Source organism: Nipponia nippon, unplaced genomic scaffold (assembly GCF_047370975.1).
Source record: "Nipponia nippon isolate SJK-2023a ecotype South Korea unplaced genomic scaffold, ASM4737097v1 scaffold_6, whole genome shotgun sequence".
In the NCBI taxonomy this organism is placed as follows: domain Eukaryota; kingdom Metazoa; phylum Chordata; class Aves; order Pelecaniformes; family Threskiornithidae; genus Nipponia; species Nipponia nippon.
In genome coordinates, this window is record NW_028262380.1 from 14,227,281 (window position 1) to 14,249,152 (window position 21,872).

Here is a 21,872-nt window from a genome sequence, read left to right on the forward strand (position 1 = left end):
TTCATAAACTGCAACGGAAGTTAAGCTCTTTGCAACAAGCCTGAAAGAGACAACTGCAGTAAGCAGCTTTCATCATCCCTGAGGTAGGACTGACAGACTGTACACTTGCATCACCCTTTGTGTTCAGACTGACTAAATCTCTCTCAACTTTTATTTCTTTTTGTACTTTACCATTGCCTGCAAATCTTGAGATTCACTTAATAAGCTTTCTACTGCAATCATCTTCTCGGTCAGATCCATCATTATCTTTGTTGCTTTGGCACTTGAGCATTTTGATTGGTCCAAAAAGGCCTGCTGGGCTTTGTCAGTCTGCTTCCAGAAAGCTTCCATCTGTGGAATATGAATCAAAAAACAATCCATGTTCCCTCATTAATCATCTAGCATTTCATGACAGCAAGAGGCATATGAGTCTACTGAGATACAAGTCACTGAGACTACAGACAGCTTTCAGTTTTAGTTATACTCAACATTTTGAAAAGCTAAAGAGCCTATTTACTATATGATGATACACGTGTTGGCAGCACATAACCAGCAGGTTAATTCTGACCTTTTTAAGTGTAGGCATTCTGTATAACTTGCTAAGAATTTGTTGTTAGTTCTCCACGTATTGCATCTATAAAATCCTATTATGTTGTTAGTATTAATGGGAAAACTAAAAAAGATAAGAAACTGCAGCCCTTTTTTCTGGGAAGTTTATTTAGCTGTAGGAGCAGGCATTCCGGTCAAACAAGATTTTTGCTAAAAAAGGAAAACTGAAAATTGCCACTGTTTTTCACCATCAAAGCCTTTCATAGCCACATGCTATATAAGCACTTTATTAACTGTGCTGGAATTGAGCACTTTATGCAGTATCAGCACAGTGTATGTGCCCATTCTGATATATTATCATATGGGTAATCTCTAGTTTTAGGCTCCAATCCCACAAACACTTATGACTGTGCACAAATGTGAATATTCTGTGGTCTTCAATGGGATTACTAGTACACATAAAGATAAGAAAATGTATCCATTGCCAGGATTTGTATTAAGTATCTGTGAGTTTTGCAAAAAACTGTGACTATGGCATCTGTGAGTATGGCAAAAAATCCCTTTATATTACTGAGGGAAGAGTGGATTAGTTCAAGGTCCTGATCTATACGAATCTGCGTACAGGGAAATCGTTTTCAATATGGATGAAAAGCATCTGCTGGCATAAGAGTGACAGATCCACTGAAGGATGACTGCTGCTGGTGAATAACTGCCTCATGTTGCTGATCAAGGTTGCCAGGGAGTTTTTATATGACTAATTCTGAAGAACTCTAAACAACCAATTTTTCAAAGAGCAAAGTTAAATTGCAAAAGAAACTTGACACAGATGTACCATCGTTACCAGGACTTCCACTATAAAGTGAAAGGCACAGAGAATCACAAGAAAGCTAAAAAAATTCCCAGTGAAGCACTTAACCATCAGACATTAAAAAATGTTAACTCCTCTATCAAAAAGGCCCAAGGCTGAGATGATGGGCTGTTTAGTTCAGGGCTGAAGTGTCACAGTCAATCAGTGCAGGCAGCTCGCAGAGCCATCACTCTGACTAGTCAGTCTCTCATTCTCATCAGCAGTGAATTTGCTCAAACCTCAAAAACAAGACTGGGAAGAAGAATATCTTTCAGATTACTCAGTTTACTGGAAAATAATAGGCAGAATATTCTTAACCTCCAGTTTTCTAGCCTGCAAGCTATTTGGACACAGTGACACCACTGTAGAGAAGAAAAACCCCAAACTTCACTTTGGGAATCAAATGCCTGCCATCAAACTATATTTTTTACATTAAAAAAAAAAATGTATTATAATGTGCAGAGCTGCTAAGACAAAATGTTTTGCCAAAGTAAAAGTACAAAGCATGCTAAAAGACAATTATTTTCTTAGTAATTATTTCAGCTTAAAAATGTTGTATAGTCTCATTACTTTCTTACTCTGTTATGGAGGATTGAAGAAAACAAGGTGCTAGGATAATATTCCTAGAAGTCAGACTGTACCTAGGCTTGAAATAAATCTTACTATCTGACAAGCAATAGACATTTCTCAGCTCTAAACCCAGTGTAATAAAACAGTGTTTGTATAAAAAAACCATTGGCTCCCAAAGGGAACTGGAAATACTTTGCTGGAACAATGTAAAAATGTTTTCAGGACTCAAGCACATCTAAAGTACTAACTGTGGCCTAGTCAACACAACAGTTTAAAAAAATTAAAAAGCACTCGCCATCAAAAGAATAACATTAAAATAAAATTTTAGGAGAGAAAAATTAGAAAGTTACATTATCTATTATGTGCTCAGAATATTCTCTTTCTTTCCTTTCTAAGTCTTCTAGAGTCTGGTACTCTGAATTATGGGCTCCTGACATCTCAGTATTCTGGAGTCTAGAGTCAAGTTGTTTCTGCAATTCTTCAAAATCCTGGAAAAAAAAGCAAGTGATTTCTTAAACAGAAAACCAGACATAATTTCTAAGTTCAGGAGTGAATTTGTATGTCAGTTGTGGCTCATGGCTAAGGAAGCTGAACAAGAGTGTTCAGAAAGTTTTGTCTCTGGGTGATGCACCTCCTGCAGCAAGCAAAGAAAACTCAAGTTATATATATGGCAGCTCTTAACTACACTCAATACAAATACATACATTTCCACTAGTATGTGAGTACAATCAAGACTGTTGTCCATCTCCATTTAATTCAAGTTTTAGTAAGGACTGCTGCAGGAGCTTTCATACTAATAATCCTTTGAATCTATCCACAAATGTTTTTATTTTAATGCATGTGCCCCATCTTAAATGGCAGCTATGAGTATATACGCCGTGTTTGAAAGCACAGAGAAGTATCCAGATATGATAATGAGACAGTGTTTCCTGCAGAGTGCTAGCACACACGGGTGAACATGCCTGTAATGCTCATAAGGGACAAATTACAGGCTACATGATTATATGGGTTTTTAAAGTTTTTCAGTCCTTTGAAAACAGGATGATTTTTTCTGAAAGCTAATGACACAGACAAATACTAGTCTTCTGCCCTTACTTAGTAGCTTGGTACTGAAATGGATGATGCTTCAGTGCATAACATGCCTTACATAACAAGCATTTACTTCTAATATAGCACAATTTTGGGTGTCAATGCATTAACTTGATACCCTATGTCTTAAAGAAATGTAACCAGATTTTGACAAGCTTCACAAACAATTTCATCAAAATCCCATAAATTTTTCTCCCAATGCAGAATTAAAAGAGGAAAATGCTCTCTGTGATAAATCATATAATCCTCAGTCTTGCCAAAGCAGTATTACATACAGTAGTTTCCAGTGCTAATGCTTTTGCTTGTGACCAACATCTCTTTTACTTGGTATCCACAATCAGCCTCATCCCTTATGTGATATCCCAACCCTACAGCTGTCAAGTTTTCAAGACCTTTCTCTCCAGAATATAGGACAAAGGAATCCCATATTGACACTTAAACAACTGGCCTACTCCAGCAATTACTGCACCTAATAAACAAGATTCAGTCTTTGTCTTGCAGCAGGTCAGTTAGGTGCATGAAGACACCGATGCCATCAAGCCCCACTGACGGTTAGGCTATACTGGGAAACATGCCTAATCTATATTACCTCTGTGTTTATAATTTGAAGTCACTACTGGAAGTCCATCAGAAAAAGGGATTTGCACGCAAAATCTCACTTTTCAGTTAGTAAATACAATCAACTTTAACACTAAACCTGAGGATTTAAGGCAGAGGAGTGGTTTTAAGGTAAAATCCATTCTGAAATAAATTATTAGGTACCAAGTACAGAGATTCCTGATATTCATTCACAGATTGTGAGACTGAATGAACAAAATAAACCTCAACAACTAGAGCTGGCAAGCCGACAGACTTTAATGCCTAAATGTGAAACTCCATCTGTATGTAAAAAAAAAAAAAATCATTACTGTAAGAAGAATTAAATAGGCTGCCCAGAGAAATGGGGGAGTCTCCTTCAGTGCAGATATTCAAGAGTTGACTTGGCAGGGCACTGGATAGCCTTATGTTATTCCCTGCTTCCTACAGAAGGTTGGACCAGATGATCTCCAGAGGTGGCTCTCAACCCAGACTTTTCTATGACTCTAATCTGGAAAAGTAAAAGTGGAACCAGTAGCTCTCCTATTTTGTTCCGTTTTGTAAAGCTTTTTTTTCCTTCTAATAATCTTAAAAATGGTATTGTGACGCCACCTGAAATGCATATTGACTGTCAATGTACGTCATCTAGTTCAGAAGTGGAAAATGGATTTTGATACAAGTATATGGAAGAAAAAATGATAAAGAGGAAAATAAGTATATTTTCCCTTGATAAAAAAAAACCTTGAATTTCTCTCTGGTACTTTATTTCCTGCTATTCTATTATCAGTAATGATACATGGAACCAGACAAAGACCTGATAATGAGAAATTTTTAAATCTGAGTGAATAAGGTTCACAATGTTCTGTTTGGTTGAATGGATTCAACTACAAAATACTTTTATTCTTAACAGATTAGACACATCATTGTCCTGATCACCTCATACAACAACAAGGGGAAAATGTGGATAAAGTAACAGAGAGAATCAACTAACAAGAGAGTTTCTTTGCATTTCTTCTGAAATAGATTACAGATGACATTGCTGTTTAAAAAGAGCAGGTGAGATAGCCTGCTGTGGCAGCTTGCACCAACTGGTTGGATCAACTCTTATTTTCTACAGTCTGAAATATTAACCAACACAACCACTTACATTTTCTTGAATTAAAAGGATCTTCTTGAACAAATCATCAGTAATCTTCTTTTTATGACAAAAGTCTGTGAGGTATATTTTGAGAACCTTCATAAACATCTATTCAAAAGGAAGGAAACAAATCCCAGGGTAAGTGCCTGTTCAACATCGTAAGGACATCTTTGTGATAACTTTTGTTGATTTAAATCAATCAGTGAGACTATAGTGCATCATAAGCAAAATAATAGAAACATCATCAGAACTCTGTAGTACTTCCATTATGAAAAATTCTTTAGCTTTGGCTTCAGTAAGATACTGGAAGACGGTGTTATGCTCTAACAAGGACAAGGACATACTCTCATATAGCCTTGTAACCAGACTGACACATACGAAACTGTCCTTTACTGGACAATATACAGATGACTTAAAAATATAAAGCCCATTTTTTGAAGTTTAATGAACCTCTAAGCTGAAAGAAACTAACATATTCATTACTATGATTTCAACTGTAGTTGGCCAAATGAAGTATCAATCATTTTTATATACAACACAAAAGTAACCATCTGAAGTTCTAGCTACCTTCTCTTACAAAAAATACACCTATTTTCCAGTCATTGGTTGTGTTTTTTTAAAGATTGTGTCTTCAAAAAGATGTTTTTGAACCCTGGGATAATTTTTGCTTAACCTCTTCTCCTCTTGCCTTGATTAGAGTGTCAGTGTAAAGACAATTCACTTCATTACTAACTGCTGCAGCATTTTCCAACGTGAAGACAAAAATATATGAAATTTAACAGCCAACTGCCTGTTACTCATGTACTCGAAAACAGATGATGCAGAAGCTGCCTGCTTTAAACATGTAAAAACATAAATAAAACCATATTTACATATACAAACAGTTATCAAAGCCAACATTTCAGCTGAGCAAAATCTGGAAAGTATGTTATCATTAGAGTTGAGTAGAAGAGAAAATAGTAAAGCAGCCATGTTTTGGATCTCACTTTATGTTTTGGATAGGAGTTTGGCAAGTTTTGAACACACAACACCAAGACACCACATACTGTAAGGGAGGGGGGGGAAGAATCCAGGAAAACATTGAAGGAAGAGGATAACGTTTCCTTTTGCTAGAAGTGATGCTAAGAAAGACTGACTCTGAAATCAGAGAAAGCAGAATTGAAAAGGAAGAAGCTATTCCCTAAACTCATTTTTTTTTTCCCTTTTCCCCTGCTAGTGAAAACACACAGCTATTCAAAGCTTCAGCTAAAGGTCAAAGTCATCTGCCTTTTATGGTAATTCTGGTGGGCCTCAAAGGATGTTAAATGCTCGTTTCCTCAGTGTTTCTGTGATTACATCACCATGTTGTTAACTTATCTTCATTTACAAATGGATGATTAACTTTGAGACCAAGTTCAACCTTCTCTAGTCAAGCTAAATTTCCTTCTGGAATCTGATCTCAAGTTCCATTCCTCATCTGCTTAAATGGGAATAAATTCCATCAGAAGAGAAACTGCTTTCCAGGTTTACTTTCATGCTTTCTGTTTTGGATTGTGTAGAGGTTTGTTCAGAAAATCCCAGAAGAGAAATATTCTCACTGCATTTAAAAAAATTATATCAGAAAAGACAAATCTGTTTAAACAGAGGTTGTGAAAGAAGGGGAGGAGAAAGCTACATATGTTATGTCCAGATTTATATTAACTAAGCTAAAACTCAGTAATGGTAATGATTCTGTACTTGATCGTAACTAGTCAATAAACAATTGTATTACATCCATTTTTGTTTTGGTTTTTTTTTCCTGTCAGCTTCGGATGCTGTGACTTGATGTAGTTAGCTATCTATGGTTTGAATGGGTACATTAATTCCTCTGTCATGCAAAATCAGGACTATTGTACATATGACAATGGTACTGATTCAGTTGAACTGAATTTTCAATTTTATTCAAAGACCTTGGAGTCCTTGGAATTGCAATGCACAAGCATTGTCCTTAAAACATAAACTCATCTATTAAATGTATTTTTTAAAAAATTTTTATGACCCTCAAGTGCTCTATGTTATTCTCTGGAGTAACATTTAAAACCAAATTTTTATATTACCCAGTCTGACCTCCTGTATTTCACAGCCCAATATATTTCTTTATATTTTACTCCTTTGTGAAGCTCATATATAGGCAGAACAGAGAGAAAAAATAAAGAGAATACTGTAGAGATGCAACTCTGCTACACTACTTCCCAGGTAGTCAGTAGTTTATGTTATTTCCTAAACTTATATTCAGTTCAAAACAAATAGCTATAAATGAGACATGAGTACCTACCACATGTTTTTCTTTTCTGAGTTCAGTATCAAGAAGCATGAGATCTTTTAAAATAACACTGCAAAGGCAGAGCTTAACATCAAAACTAAAACAAAGATTTAAAAAGTGTTAATATAAATCTAAATGAAGGTCACATAAAAGAGCAACACCATATAATGGTTTCATTTAATCACTAAATTCTCCTAAAAGCATTGGCTCTAGAACACCAGTCAAGTCACTTCATTTCTACATTGCCTTCCCTTTCAGATGAAACATCTCTATGTAAAAGTAAGCAAAACAAAACAGTGCTTTAACAAAGTTGGAGTTGCAGTTCCCTTTAGAAAAAGGCAAGGTAAATACAGGCATGAGTGGCTACAACAAAAGCAAAACAAAGGTTTAAATTTAAAGGGCTATAGTAAGAGTGGGCATTTTGAAAATATTCTGCCTCGCTAGTACCTTTCCCAGTCCCCATAGTGACACAGATACAGTTTTCTTTATTCTTGCTAATGAGAATACAGACATACATGTATTCATCTAGGGGCATCTTGCCTTTGTGCAGCTGAAAGAATATCAGAGCTGATAAGCCATTTTGATTAGCTCTACCTGCTCATTACTGGAGTGTCTGAGAAAGTAACAGTTTTCCCACAATATGACATGAGTAGCTCCCGTTAAAACAGAGAGAACAGACCACTGCCACCTGCTGTTCTCAAGGCACCTGTTGTGTGACTTGACGTTGTACAGTGCAGAGGACTCCATGCCCAGCCAAGCACACCACTGCACATGTGAACTATCGTAACAGTGATACACCTTTTATGAGACTGCTTTTGCCAAAGTTCTGATTCCCAGAATTGCATATAGAACAAACTGACTTTCAATATGCAGCATGATGTATTACTTTAATCTCCCCAACCACTTTTTTAGAGTTATAAGCAGATAACCCTGTCTTGATGCGGTGAATATATGCATTCAAGCCCAGTCTTTGGTTTACACCAGATCTTCAGTGATTGTCCTGAAAACCACTGAGGCATGCTAGGAAATGACCAAACATGAGGGCAGGTTTACTGCTTACCTCTCACACGTTAGCACTTCAGGGAAGCTGATCACCTTGAGGAAGGCTCGAGCCTGAAATCTGTCATCGCTTGTTGTGGAATGTATTGTCGTGGAGGAACTGCAGTCCTCCTTGTCTCCCTGGCTCAGGGATCCCAGGCTGCCTGACGTAGATGTCTCCATGACCTGATTAGGCAGAACGGACTGCTTTGGATTCTCATGCAAAGATGGATTGGATGAGCCATCTGCCAAAGGCTACAGTCAAAGAAAATTTACAAGGTCAATTAATACAACACAATAAGGAGATAAACATCTCATCAATTTGCAGTGTTTGCTTTCAAGCGAAAAATTAAACAATATACACAGCAAAAGTGTTTCCACATAAATTAAAGACTCATCGTACTGACAGGTTTCTGCATTGCCCGGAAAAGCATTCTTCTGTTGTGGTTATCTGCTTAGTACATGTTTTGTTACTGAAGGGCAAATCCTTGTGGGGTTTTTCTTGTGTCTCCTTGGACAGACCCAACTTCCATTAATGTTGATTGGAAGGAAACGTCTCTTGACTACAGTGAAAATTGACCAGACACCACGTAAAGCACTGCAGGTTTCAGGGGGAACTGAAAGCAGCTGATGCCTTAACAGAATAAGCCCTGAATCTATGGACTATAAACAAAGAAAGATCCCTATCAAGCAGATTGGCAGTAAGTTTTCTTCCATTACTTGACTCTGCAATTTTCTCTGACACAGAATGATTGTCGTTAATTTTTACAAGTAGAATCTAAAACCTTACCCTAAATTTCTGATTGATGGGATAGATCACTTTTGCCTTTAATGCAAATGCTGTGACGTTACTGTTCAGAGGAGACTCACTTTCCTGTATGGAAAAGAACAGAAAACCATTTGGGAACAGCAGTAGACCTGACGGTTGTTCACTGTAAGCATTGCATGCCCTTTTTGGTTACACAATTTAGAAATTCCTATCGATAACTATTTATTGACTGTTTCTGCTTTGGCAGAAGAAGTTTCATAAGACTCATTCAGAGTACGAAACCCAGAAAACAGAACTCTTTCATTAACACTGCTCCAGAATGTTTTTACTCCTGCAAGGGAAAATAGGTAATAGCTGGTATTCGCAGTTATTTTCATTTCAGGATTTTCTTCCCCCCTTTAGTAGCAACTAAAGATTTCACATGACAGACTGAAACTATCTTAATGATAGAAAATACTAAAGGATAAGCTCCACAGGTATCATCATGGCTATAAATTCTGACTTCCAATTTAAATAAAGAAGAAATAGATTAAACACAATTAGTCATCATTTTTCCCAGGAAGAAGTTTTATAGTACAACCCTTACCTATAATCTAGAGAAAATACCAATGTTCTTCCAAAGAACTTTTTATAGATAATGCATTCTTTTCATGCAATCTGCTATATCACGTAATCTGACTTTCTGCTCCTCCTCTTTCCCAGCCACTGCTTTATGCACTGGGACAATGGGATAATCAGCTTTGTTTTGTGAGTTTACGTATGGCTTAATAAAAGGTTGGCTACAAGCAACAGATAGAATGTTTAAAACCAAGCTTTAGGAGATTTCCTACTCTAACTTTTTTGGTTTTGTCACATGAAATGAAAGAATCTGATTTGTCAAAACACAATTTTCTTTATATAGATTTTTCTAGGAAATATCAAAGCCCTAATAGAGTCTAAAAATAGAGACAGGAAGAAAAGAGCAAACTACGTCATTCATTAGATTCTTTTATCATTGCACCTTTTCATCTCCATTTCATTTATTTCCAGAAGTCATTTTTGGATTTACTGATAAAGTTAAAAGCATGCGGTCAGCATGTAAAACACTTGCTCATACTGAGCAGTCCCACTGCTGTAGTACATATTCAGAAACAGAAGCCAACAGATCCATTGCTCTGCCACGGCTGGAGGCAGAGCAGCTCCAGTCCAAAGCTGTAAAGCCACATCGCAGTGTGCTAGAAACTAACACATCCTGCTTCTCAGCAGGCATGAGTAATACACAGTTATTATTAATATGGTAATTATGGTATTACTGCAATGTGGAAGGTCTCAGAATGAAAATATCTGTTTTTCTGAAGTGCTCTAACCTAACCAAAAGCATCTTCCATCTATGCTTCTCCACGAACTGTCAATTTGATGCTAGTAACAGCAAAAGCCTCTGGGAACGGGAACAAATGAATAGGAAAAAAATACATAACTTCAGTAGTTGGACAAATAGGTGGGAGAAAGTCCTTTCAAATAACAAGGTTACTTCTTAATGTCTTACAAATGAGCTAACGTGTTTGGGAAATGGATATAGTTGTGAATGGTCACCTTAAAAGACGGTGATCCCATTTCAAAAGGGGTGGTAATACGTGTAAAGTTATATCATTATATAATTTCTCACACAGGATTTACACTCCAAAAGGGAATCTAATCCATGCTGTACTTTAACTCAAGCAAAATGACCAACCATGGTTTGTCACCATTCCTAATCACAAAACTGAAATGAAGATTAATTACCTGTCAGGATTTAAACCAACAGTAACGTGTTCACAATAACGTCTATCTTCTCTTTGTCTTGAAACCAGTTCTCATTACAAGCTAAGCACCAGACTGGCTGGCTTTAACCAACAGTTTCTGTATGTATTTAATTTATGTATAATAGACTGAATGAGTCAGCTGAACTGCACGTTCTTTTAAATGTACAGTTTAACTCGCAACCTTTAGCTTCACCAAGAGCAGTCAAATCAGCTTTGGGTGAAAAGCTGTGATCTAACAACTACATAGTAGGACTGGTTCTCAAGTTATTTTGAGATTATCACAAAAAAAAAAAGTTATTTGAATTTTTGATTGAGGGTGGGTTAAGTTTATACCTACTTTTCTTTCCAAATTATTTCTCTAATTGTCCTTGAATCCCAGCCTACCACACTGGTGTTTCAGTCCTTGTGGTCATTTCACCTCTACACTGTATCTTCAGTTGGTACCTGATGAGAGAACTTCCTATGTGGGAAAGCCATTGAAGATGCTACTATTCACAAGCATACTCACTTTACTTCATTTATTCTTTCTGCCTCCATTGATCTACTCAGTCCAACTTAGAGTTGGAGCCTCTAAGGAGGCTCTAGAAAAAAAGTATTTGTTCCAGATTGGACCTGATGAGGGAACTTTGTTACTGTCAAAATTTCCCTAATAAATCCCCTTCTCCAGAAAAGAATCCACTATTAACTATCAGCATTGATTTCAGTACTTAACAACTTTTTCTTATGTCAACAGTGTTAACTTTTCCCATCAGCCTTTTGAAATTAACGACAATGTAGTGACAAAACCAAAGAAGTCCCTGTCCAAAAAGAATTCAGGATCTTGATTAAAATACCCAAAAAGAGTCCCCCAAGAGAAATGGATTCATAAGGAGAACGAGTGCCTGAAATGGTTGCATTCATAAGCAGCCATCAACTCCCACTTTCCTTCTTACCCTTTTCCTGAACACTTTTTAAGGGCTCAATTCCAAACCCAATAAAATTAAGACAGTTTGGGCAAGGCCCTGAACGTGCTCATTGCTACCTCCAGCAAAATGGACATCCACCACGAAGAGCAGAGCTTTACCTCCAGCACCATTTCCTCTTTTGATGTATAAGGTTCTGCTTTACTTTTCATGAGTGTGTGCTCTTTTTCATCAGAGTTGAAGCTTTCCAGAAGTCTTTGGGAATCATCCTTCTGAAATTCCAAGAGAAAACAGATAAAATGTAATACTGAGATCATGCAGATTCACTGGAAATATCTTGGACAGCAGCCTGGATACATTCATGTTTCCATCCAGAAAATTATTTCACTATTGGTTGAAAATCTTGGAAAAATACAACCTGAAAATGAAGGAGAATTTTACATATAAGAAGGAAGAATTAAAATTAATGAACTTTAGGAATTTGATTTGTCAGTTCAGAAGTAGAACTTTAATCTAAAAAGTTGTAAGGGCTGTAAATGTGTCAAATCAATCCACTTGCTCTCAAAACGTCTTACTACGAACTATGGAGTCGAGCTCACGGTCTGACTTCAAACTTCTCAATTAAAGCAAGTTAACTAAAATTGTCCATAATTGCCTGCAATGAAAAGAATGCCCAGTATTTTTGGTCCCCTGCTAGGAGAAAAGCTTCCTAAATGAAGTTATAGTGGAAAAGTTCCTGTCAGGAAGAAATAACTATCAGAAAACGTTCACCATCTTGCTTCCCCAAAAGCAGCCCGTATCATTGGCCTTTACTTCCCTAACATACCCACAGAGCCGCTGGTATGGACACTGACTGTGCAGGAACAAAACCTCCTGCCACGCACGTTCTTCCCTGTGCACTACATGGACCAAAGAATAATACTAAAGTTGGTCAATGCATCCAAACACAGAATTGCAAGGAATTTTTTTAGTGAAGGAAAAGATGGCAGCCTCCCTACCTCGACTACTTTTAAAATTATTTTTCAGGTTTTCATTGCACTAACTGCTTTCTGATGCAGTCTAATGATACGGCTGCAGCCACTACACATGTAACTGTCTTATGGAAAGATTCTCCTTGAATTATTTGGCCACCTGGTATATAAAGTAGTCCATTTTCTAAGAATATAGAGAACTGATGAGCCTTTGAATACATTTCACTCTTCTCTGGAACTTAGATGCTCAATAATACAGATCATATTCTCAGGTTAGTCTCCAAGATGCGGCGAATCGCAGATGCTGGTTCCTAAAAATCTACTAATGACAAAAGAACAGCTACAATACTCCCCCAGCAATCTGGTCACTTATTTGTCCCAAACCAGAAGTTCACAAAATTTAGGCTGAGTGATCGGGACTTGTGGAAGTAGCCACGTTGGATTCACCGCTGTACCTCACACCATAGCCACTCCAGAATAAGAATTTGCTTTTCTCATCTTATTTCTCTGATTGTTCATATTGATCCAGTAGTCACTCACTCCTTTATATCTCCATCACCATAATTTTAAAAGTCTTTGAATTTTTCCAGGATTCGTTTTTTTCCTGCTAACATTTCTAATCTCATCACCTTCCTCTCCATTTGTTTTTGTCCTTTGTTATTTTTGCAGCTGAAGTGCTACTGAGCTCCCCTTTTACAGCATTAAGAAGTTGAAAAAAACTAAGTCTAACTGGAATTACTGTAACATTTCATCAAGCTAATCTACCAGAATACCGTAATGAGACAAGCTCCAACCCAAAGGGTCACAAGAGCCTCCAGGCAACGCCATACTCTAACAGGAGAATATTATTGATAGAAATCTATTACAGTACACTACACGGTCTGAAGTTACCATGGTAAAGGTTTCTTCTTAAAACTTTCCCAGTGCGCCCTTATGCACAGATCATCAAACCATTACGACACTTACCCGCATGTGTCCAAGTCCCACAGATTCAGGCTGAGATCTATAGCATAGTGATCAACTGGGGCTGAATGACAAATGCCAGTACCTTACTGGGGTGCCTATAGCTGCTTCGGACTCCAGGTACTTGCCCTGCTCCCACTGCAAGGATAACTCAGCCGCTTTGGAAGCAACACGCCGTACTTAGGTAAACTATCCCTGCTTTTACTCTGGATACAGAAGGCTGTAATACGTGCAGTTCAGTACCTGCTACACATGCAACAGGCTTGCTGCATAGCATTGGGGTGGCAGACAGTACGAAGAAGGAACAGGCACGGACAGCCTAAAGTAGCGCTGTTCGATTTGGGAAATCAGACCCATAGGACACAACCTGCCCACCCTGAAATGTGCTCTGTATGTCCCAGCAGGCAGTTTATTTTTCTTTCAAAATAAACAAATCTTTTACAGCAGTAGCATTGATTTTAATGGCGTTTAAGCACCTAAATGCATCTGAAGATCTGGGCCAGAGAGAACTGACAGCTTCTATTCCCTATTGACATAAATGACGTGAAGGATAAAATTGTACATGGCTATATTTGAGTTGGTAGTGGCAGTACAATAAAGATACCATCTATTAAGGCAGGGAAAATGAGCAACTGAATCAGAGGCTTGCACTCGCACAGGAGGCATTGATCCAGCATTTGAAATGCCTCCGTTACTAGGCGGAAGCATGGCTTCAGAGTTTCAAACCTCCTACTTAAAAGCAGTTGGGAGCAAGAAGATTTTTCTCTTACGGCATGTTTAATGACGATCAACACTAGCAGATACGTACCCGCAGCAGAGCTGCTATAGCTGAAAAAAGGTGTGGTTAAAAACCAAGCCAAACCAGACCCCCCACTGCAGGCTGGCAGAACGCTCCGCAGGGCTCCAAATTTCCCAGCTGCGCCAGCACCAACCATTGCTACATCCAGTCAATCCAGCATGACTTGGGACTAAATGTGATGGGAGAAAGAAGCAGAAGTCGATAACAATTCTCAGAAAATATATCTGCCCGGTAGTGGTTCTGTGGGTATGTGCTACCTCTGCAATCCTCGAGTTCAAACAAACACTTTATGTAATAGAGAGGTATGAACCATCTACCACAGTCCTTAAAACAGCAAGGCAGGTATGTTAGTAACAAAATCACTTGCTTTAGAAAACCCTGTTAGTTTTGCATCAAGCAAACCGTCAGATGTATTCTGCCTCCTTTATTTCTTGGGTATGTACACGTGTGTACCCTCAGTACAAAGTTACTGCTGTGGGTTAGTACTAATGCTCTGCTTGTGCTGTTTGTAAAATGAACTTTGGAAAAGTTCATAAAATGTTTTGGAAATTGGATTGTTCTTACTGGCTTAGGATGGAAATTAGTGTTTATTTTCAATTATCTCATGAAGTTTCTGCAAGCCGGGTATGTCTTCCATTATCCCCGAAAAGCAACGCAGCCTCGTACAAGAAGTGATGGCTGCGAGAGGCACCTAGCGGGTCTGTTAAACATACAGGCCATCCGGGCAATATTCGGAACACATAAATACTTAAACCGGTCTCATTTTTAAGTCAGCCCGTTTGTTCCAGTAAATTTTTAAACGAAGCGAGCAGGAAAATCCTTTCCAAGAGAGGTGTCTCAGGAATAACGGGGCTCCCCCGCCCGCCGCGCTCACCCCAAGCCGCAGGGCCACCGCTGCAGAGCGCACCGCCGCTCCGCTCCGCTGCGCTCCGCTCGCCCCGGGGCCCCGGGCCCAGCGCAGGCAGCCCCGGCCGCCCGCTGCGGCGGGCAGAGCCAGCGGCGGCACCTCCGGGGCCCTCTGCGGCCGCCGCCCCTCACAAGCCGGCCCCGACCTCCCAGCTGTTCACCCCGAGACAGCCCCAGCCTCCCGGCGGCGCTCCGCGGCCCAGGGCGGTGGGGAAGGCCGGCTGCCTGCCCCCCGCCCGCCGGCCCCGCGTACCTCTCTCCGCTGGCGCGGCCCGAGCGCGCAGCGGCAGAGCAGGGCGGCGGCGGCGGCGCCCAGCAGCAGCCCCAGCAGGACGGCGGGGGCCAGCAGGGCGGGCAGAGCCTGCAGCGAGCGAGCCCAGAACTGCAGCCCCACCGCCCGCAGGCAGCCCCCGGCCGCCGCCATCGGGCCCGGCCCGGCCCGGGACGCGCAGAGGAGAGGAGAAGGGAGGAGAGGGGAGGGGAGGGGAGGGGAGGGGAGGTCCCGCTGCTCGGGGCCCCTCCGCCCCCCGCCCTCGCCCTCGCCGCGGTGGGAGGAGACCGATGGCGGATGGATGCGGCGGCTGAGGCCCGGCCTGGCTCGGGGGCAGCGCCTGGAAAGTCTCCGCGGCGCCCTACGCGCCCGCGGAGGGGCCGCCCTCCGCCATGCGGCGGCTGCTGGCCGGCCTGCTGCTGGCGCTGCTCCCCGCCGGGCTCTCCGCGCCCGCCCAGCCGCTCGGAGCGGCGGCCTGGCCCGCCCGGGCCGGGGGCCGCCCGCCGCCGAGCCCCGCGGAAGGGGCCGGGGCGCCGAACCCGCCGCGGGAGGCCTGCGGCCAGGTGGCGGCTGGGGTAAGGCGGTACGCCCACGGGGCGCTGCGCGGGTGGCGGCCCGGCCCCTCGGCGGGGCGGATCCGTGGGCCCGGCGCGGCTGACGGCGGGCGAAGGAGAGGGCCCGTCTGAGGGCGCGGCGAGCCCCCGCGGCGGGGTTTGCTGGGGGAGCGGTGGCCCGGCAGAGCAGCGGCCGCTTCCCGGGCCCCCGGGCTGGGGGCAGCGGCCCGAAAAGCGGCCGGGGCCGGCGAGGTGGGGCCGCTGCAACGTGCCGACGGTGGCTCCGCTTCGCTGTTCGTCCAGAGCAGCGGCATTCCGTGGTTTTTTATCCAGTCACAGCACCCCTGCCCACGGGTGTCAGCCCGCTATTAGGAGTGCGACTAGCAGTTTAGGATACGGCTTTTATTTTTCATTCTTTCTGCTTATCTAGGTATGTCTCTATCAAGCTGTCTCAAAATGTGTCAACGTAGCTTTCTTTTGCCCATGTGGAGACTACCTGAGGCTGCGGTGGGGAATGGAGGGAGTCACGAACGATAGTTTGTGGTGTCATTACAGAAAGACTAATCAGCAGGAAATAGTATTGCAGGAAAATGAAAGGAAAAAACCCACCTTATTTTTCCACCAGAAAAATAAATTAATGTAAAACTTGGGAAAATGTCTCCTGGCACTATTACTGCATTAAATTAATTACTTTTGAAGCATGATGTGAGTGCTGGCCCATAGAATTGTCACTATTTGCAAATGCAGAGCCCCTCATGGTGCTCTCTGGTATTATGGACGCACTCTGCAGCAGAGTGGAAGAGTTGTGCTGAATATCCAGACTATATTTTCCAGTGCCGAGTACTGAGAACTGAATGTCAGGTAAGGCAGAAGGAAAAACAAGGAGGAAGAACAATGTCGTTTGTAGTTGATGAACATGGACATACGAACACCATAGATTTTTGTGCATGAGCTGTTGTAAAACCACAGATGAATGAATGCCTGGAGTCTGTGGAAATCAGGAGCCATTTCTACACTGATTTCCTAGGAAGTAGGAAATAAACCTTGTTAGGTAGCAAGCCACGTTTTCTGCTTGCCTTTATACACGCTTAGACCACTGTCTGCTTTTGTTACAGGCTCATTTGCAACTGTTAACATTAACTGTTGACATTTAACATTTACATTCATATATAGGCTGAGATAATGCATAAGAATAATATTTGGGATTTATATTTATCAACAAGATTTATTTCAACATTTAACATAATAGACCGTCATATAGGTGTTTTGTATTTTCATCAGTGTTTTACGTTGGTGTCATTAAGTCCCTTTAGTGTACTGGTACACATTTCCCTAATGCAGATAGGGCTCTAGACTGCTCTAGAAATAATAGAATAATTAAAAGGTTAATTCCCTTTTAACATGTGGTTTCTATTGCTTCGTATTCATATGCATATATGGAAATACATACACATATATATGTATCCACCACAGATTTTTTTGTTTTTTAAGTTTTTTTGGGTTTTTTGATTTTTTTTATTTTAATTTTGCCATTGGAGTTTCCTGTTCTTATCTTTCCGTGTTCTTGAGGTGCTTGGCTACTCAAAATTCAGGGTCATATAGATTGTTTAACCAATGAGAAGAAATTAAGAATGGCATTAGAAAACTTTGGCATAACTCAGTTCGTGTACAAGAATTCTGGAGTGCAGGGAGAGCTGTACAATGACATATTTGCAGGTGGCCCTGGTGAAGAGCTCAGTGCCTGGGGTCTCCCAGAACTGTATCCCAGGGCTACTGAGAGTGTGCTGCGTGTTCCCCCTTGTGTTCCTTTCTCTGTCCTTTATTTCTCCTCCACGAGAGCTGCCTCCAATCCCATATGTACTTGTTTTCCAGAGCAGTGTGACTTAAAACGCAGGGTTCTTCCTGCATCCAAATTTGTGAGATGCCATCCATTTTCTGTTATGTTGAGGGCAAGTGCCCTATCTGAAGTCAGAAATATTTTCACACAAGGTTAAATAAAGTTACAGCTCTAGCAATAATCAAAGTGATGGTTTCCCTGAGCAGGCAAAGAAGAAAATTGCCCCTAACTTGCTGTACTGTAACAGTGGTGGTGACATAAGCCAGTACTTAACGTTACTCAGACGCAGTGCTTGGGAGCAAACAGAAACAGCGAGTGCGGGTCACGTCACTCAGCGGTCTTAGAAGATTGCCATAAATCAGCTGACGTTCCTAATTCTGTATTATCTCCTGCAAGGAAGCATTTTTATTAAAGGAAAACTTGCTTGTGTGACTACCACATCTTGGTCAAAACACTGGGCATTAACAATCCTTAAAAACACTGGTTTCTTTTACTGATGTTTTAGAGCTGTGATTTCTGTAGCAATCTCTGTGGTCTGGGCACAGGCAAGAGGCTGCAGTGTTTAGCCTGTGGTCCCTTTGAAAGGCTCCGTGTAACGCTCCGAAGGAAGAATGAGTGTAATGTCAGTAGACTTGATCATCCAATATGGACACATTCCTGCTGACTCCTAGTGATCAGATTTTCCTGTGTTGTCAAATCTGCCTTTGAAAATGGCAAAGAAAGATTATTTTATAAGAACAAACTGATATCAACCCTTCTGCTCCACTATTGCGCAGAGGCTCAGCCTGATATTATGAAGTGTAAGTACAGTTTGAGCCCCAAGTGTGCGTAGCCATACTGGGAGACAGCAGAGCCTCATACTGCTTGACAAGCTGTGGGAGACCTCTAGAGCTGTGTTGTGTCTCTTCTGGTAGTTAATTTTCGGAAATTCGAGGCTTTGTGCAACAGGGTTCTGTCTAATTGTGAAGCATAAATTCAGTGTAAGAGTTCAATATTAGACATTTATGAAAACAATTATTTTTTATAATTGCTCTCTTTTGTGTTAACTTTAGGTTATTAAAGATAATCTGTGGCTTCAAAAAGAGATGGGATGTCTGGGAATGACAGGTATGTAGCTGTTTTCTCTCTCTTTTCAGTGCTGTGGGAGTCCTGGAACGCCCAGGGCATGGGTATGAAGGTGGGCAGGGAACTGGAGCTGTGCCCTGGTGGCTGTTGTCAATGGGACTCTTGATCCCGGGCCACAGGGGAGTGTTTGCTCAGAAGTTAGGAACAACGGTGCTCTAGACTCCCTAAACAGCTCATCTAGAAAGGAACCCCTGTGAGAAGACCTTAGTTCGTACCTTGCTCTGAATCATTTTCAGGAGGAGCCCTTTTTCCTGATAAAACATAATGACATAGGGGAGCACTCTCTGATGCCCAGTGTTCCCAGTGTTGTGGAAAACCCATATTACTTAAAGCTGATTAAGACCTTGTTCCTTTTCAGAAGCTAACTTAACCTCTATGCATTTACTAACACTGTTACCGTACCTACTCTTGAAGCTATTTTCACAGACCTCTGCAATTACAATAACTGATATACTTTGTCCTGGACCAAATTGTTAAAGACTCATAGACTCAGGGTGTCTGGAAGTATTGCTGGGATGCTAATACTCTCTACAGCAGGTATCAAGTGTACTTGTCACTGATCTCAGATACACCGAGCATCTCCAGTAGTGGTTGCCTAATCTGATTGAAATAGGGTACCCTGATACTTAGAGAAGTCCGTTACAGCTTGGAGGAGCTGCATCTGAGGGTCGACTGCCATAGCCTCTTTGTATACATTTGAACAATCACCTAGTTTCTCTGAGTCTCTTGTCTTTATTTTCTTTCTGTGTGTATAATAAATAGTGTACTGCCTCACCCAAGCGTAGTGAAGATGAGTACCCTGACAGGTGACGACATCCTCATACAGCGTATTAAGAGGGGCAATGCATGCCTGAAATAGACTCCCCCCATGGCTGCCGTTCCCCAAGAGATGATTTCATGACATGCATTTGCCAAGAAATTACACGCTCTGAAGCAGTCATCTAATTTCTTTGCCCTGTGCCATGGCTAATTCACAAATGAGTTTATTAATTTAAATACGAAAGCAAATAATTCAGATTTGCTGAGCTTCCTTGTTTTTTTTCCTGTATTTATTCAATGTCATCTTTGCTGTTCACATCTTCCTTTCTGATGGGTTGCAAATTATTAACGTACCATCCACTGAGAGAGGAAATGCATGCGGTTTTGTAGTTCGGAAAAACCTCCTGGTCCTAAGGAAAAAGTGGGGCAATTGGAGGATTTTGACACACAATATCTTTTTGTAGTGGTTGAAAACAGTGTGGCCAGCAGGACTAGGGAAGTGATCATCCTCCGTACTCGGCACTGGTGAGACCACACCTCGAGTGCTGTGTTCCGGTTTGGGCCCCTCACTACAAGAAGGACATTGAGGTGCTGGAGCGTGTCCAAAGAAGGGCAACGAAGCTGGTGAAGGGTCTGGAGCACAAGTCTTGTGAGGAGCGGCTGAGAGAGCTGGGGTTGTTTAGCCTGGAGAAGAGGAGGCTGAGGGGAGACCTTATTGCTCTCTACGACTACCTGACAGGAGGTTGTAGCGAGGTGGGGGTCAGTCTCTTCTCCCAAGTAACAAGCGATAGGACAAGAGGAAACGGCCTCAAGCTGTGCCAGGGGAGGTTTAGATTGGATATTAGGAAAAAATTCTTCACTGAAAGGGGTAGTCAGGCACTGGCACAGGCTGCGCAGGGAAGTGGTTGAGTCCCCATCCCTGGAGGTATTTAAAAGACAGGTAGATGTGGTGCTTGAGGACATGGTTTAGTGGTGGACTTGGCGATGTTACGTTAACGGTTGGACTTGATGATCTTAAAGGTCTTTTCCAACCTAAATGATTCTATGGTTGTATGATTCTATGAAACTCTGCCATTTTTTTAGTAGGTAAATATACGTGTTAAATGAGGGGCTGCTACAAGCACTGAATTGTATGCTTGGTTTTGTAACTGAGAATTGTCCCATTCTAATAAACATGAATTTTTAACATATTTAAAGCTAAGGTTTTAGTGGTTTGCTTAATCAAGGTACTAGACTCTTTACTTCTTACTGAAGAAGTTCTCAATGAAAACAGCGAGATAGGAACTTCTGCATAAAACCTTTGTCATTGAAAATAGCAGTGTGCTGAAGTGAAATGGTTTGTGGCAGCACAGTGATCTCAGGGTTTCTGTTGGAAGCTTTTCCGAGTTGTTTCTGGACAAGATGAGAAAAAGCAATCCCAGAATAGTCCTGTGATTGGGGAACACAATGGATTTTTGAGTTATGTTTGAGTCTGCTCTGACTTACTCAAAACAGGCCTGGAAAGTAGATTTGTTTTGTCTTGTTGATGCCCATAGTTTCTTTGACTTTGGAACAAGAAAGACTAATGGCAACATTCAAAACTGAAATACAGTAAATTACTACCTTTGCCTGTTCATTGTTGTGTGTAATTGAAAGGACTTCAAATTGGATCTTGTATCCTGGATGGTTTTCAGGACAGGGAATAATTCAGAACAACAACAACAGAAATATAGTAAGCAAGTATATTTAACTCTTTTCTTCCCCACTGAAATGAAGCAAGAGTATTCAAAGCTTTGCTGATAAATTCTGGGGAAAAGCAAATCAGACTGCAGATGTGGGACTTGAAATATGCAGCCCTCAAGAGCTAAGAATTAGAATGACTGTTTTAGTTAAATTGCTTTTTTTCCTTTCAGTGTCAGGTAATTTTTAATTCTGAACTTGACATTTCACAAACTTGTCAGTCTTCACTTTCCTACTGTAATTTGGCAGGTTAGGATGTGTCATAAAGGTATGGGAGCCTTAAGGACATACTGGAGTCTTAGCTGAAAACCTGTTGTAAGACTATTTTAATTTTGTATCATCCTTTTGTCTCCACACGGTAGGTGCATTTTGTACCAGGTTGGATCCTTTCTGTATTTGCACACCCTGCGCAGCAAGTGAATGCAGCGGTATCTGGGAGTGGGGAGCTC

The 21,872-nt window shown here is 41.2% G+C and overlaps 2 protein-coding genes across 12 annotated transcripts in view; one reads left to right on the forward strand and one right to left on the reverse strand.

The window, feature by feature from the left end:
- EVC (EvC ciliary complex subunit 1) overlaps nucleotides 1-15,641 on the reverse strand; it is a 57,540-nt gene extending 41,899 nt beyond the window's left edge. For 4 of the 7 annotated variants that reach the window (XM_087737706.1, XM_087737705.1, XM_087737704.1 and 1 more), the window contains exons 1-8: nucleotides 15,412-15,641; nucleotides 11,681-11,791; nucleotides 8,858-8,941; nucleotides 8,090-8,322; nucleotides 7,042-7,126; nucleotides 4,758-4,856; nucleotides 2,296-2,433; nucleotides 172-330 (exon numbers count right to left, since the gene is read on the reverse strand). In XM_087737706.1, coding sequence (XP_087593832.1) covers nucleotides 172-330; nucleotides 2,296-2,433; nucleotides 4,758-4,856; nucleotides 7,042-7,126; nucleotides 8,090-8,322; nucleotides 8,858-8,941; nucleotides 11,681-11,791; nucleotides 15,412-15,582 — 1,080 coding nt within the window. In that variant the 5' untranslated portion in view covers nucleotides 15,583-15,641. Of the gene's footprint in view, nucleotides 1-171; nucleotides 331-2,295; nucleotides 2,434-4,757; nucleotides 4,857-7,041; nucleotides 7,127-8,089; nucleotides 8,323-8,857; nucleotides 8,942-11,680; nucleotides 11,792-14,261; nucleotides 14,646-15,411 lie in introns of those variants that run through there. The other 3 variants (XM_087737707.1, XM_087737709.1, XM_087737708.1) reach the window with 3 other exon arrangements.
- A 180-nt stretch (nucleotides 15,642-15,821) lies between these two features.
- EVC2 (EvC ciliary complex subunit 2) overlaps nucleotides 15,822-21,872 on the forward strand; it is a 74,615-nt gene continuing 68,564 nt past the window's right edge. For 2 of the 5 annotated variants that reach the window (XM_087737517.1, XM_087737519.1), the window contains exons 1-2: nucleotides 15,939-16,004; nucleotides 18,873-18,927. In XM_087737517.1, coding sequence (XP_087593643.1) covers nucleotides 18,906-18,927 — 22 coding nt within the window. In that variant the 5' untranslated portion in view covers nucleotides 15,939-16,004; nucleotides 18,873-18,905. Of the gene's footprint in view, nucleotides 16,005-18,872; nucleotides 18,928-21,872 lie in introns of all 5 variants that reach the window. The other 3 variants (XM_087737515.1, XM_087737518.1, XM_087737516.1) reach the window with 3 other exon arrangements.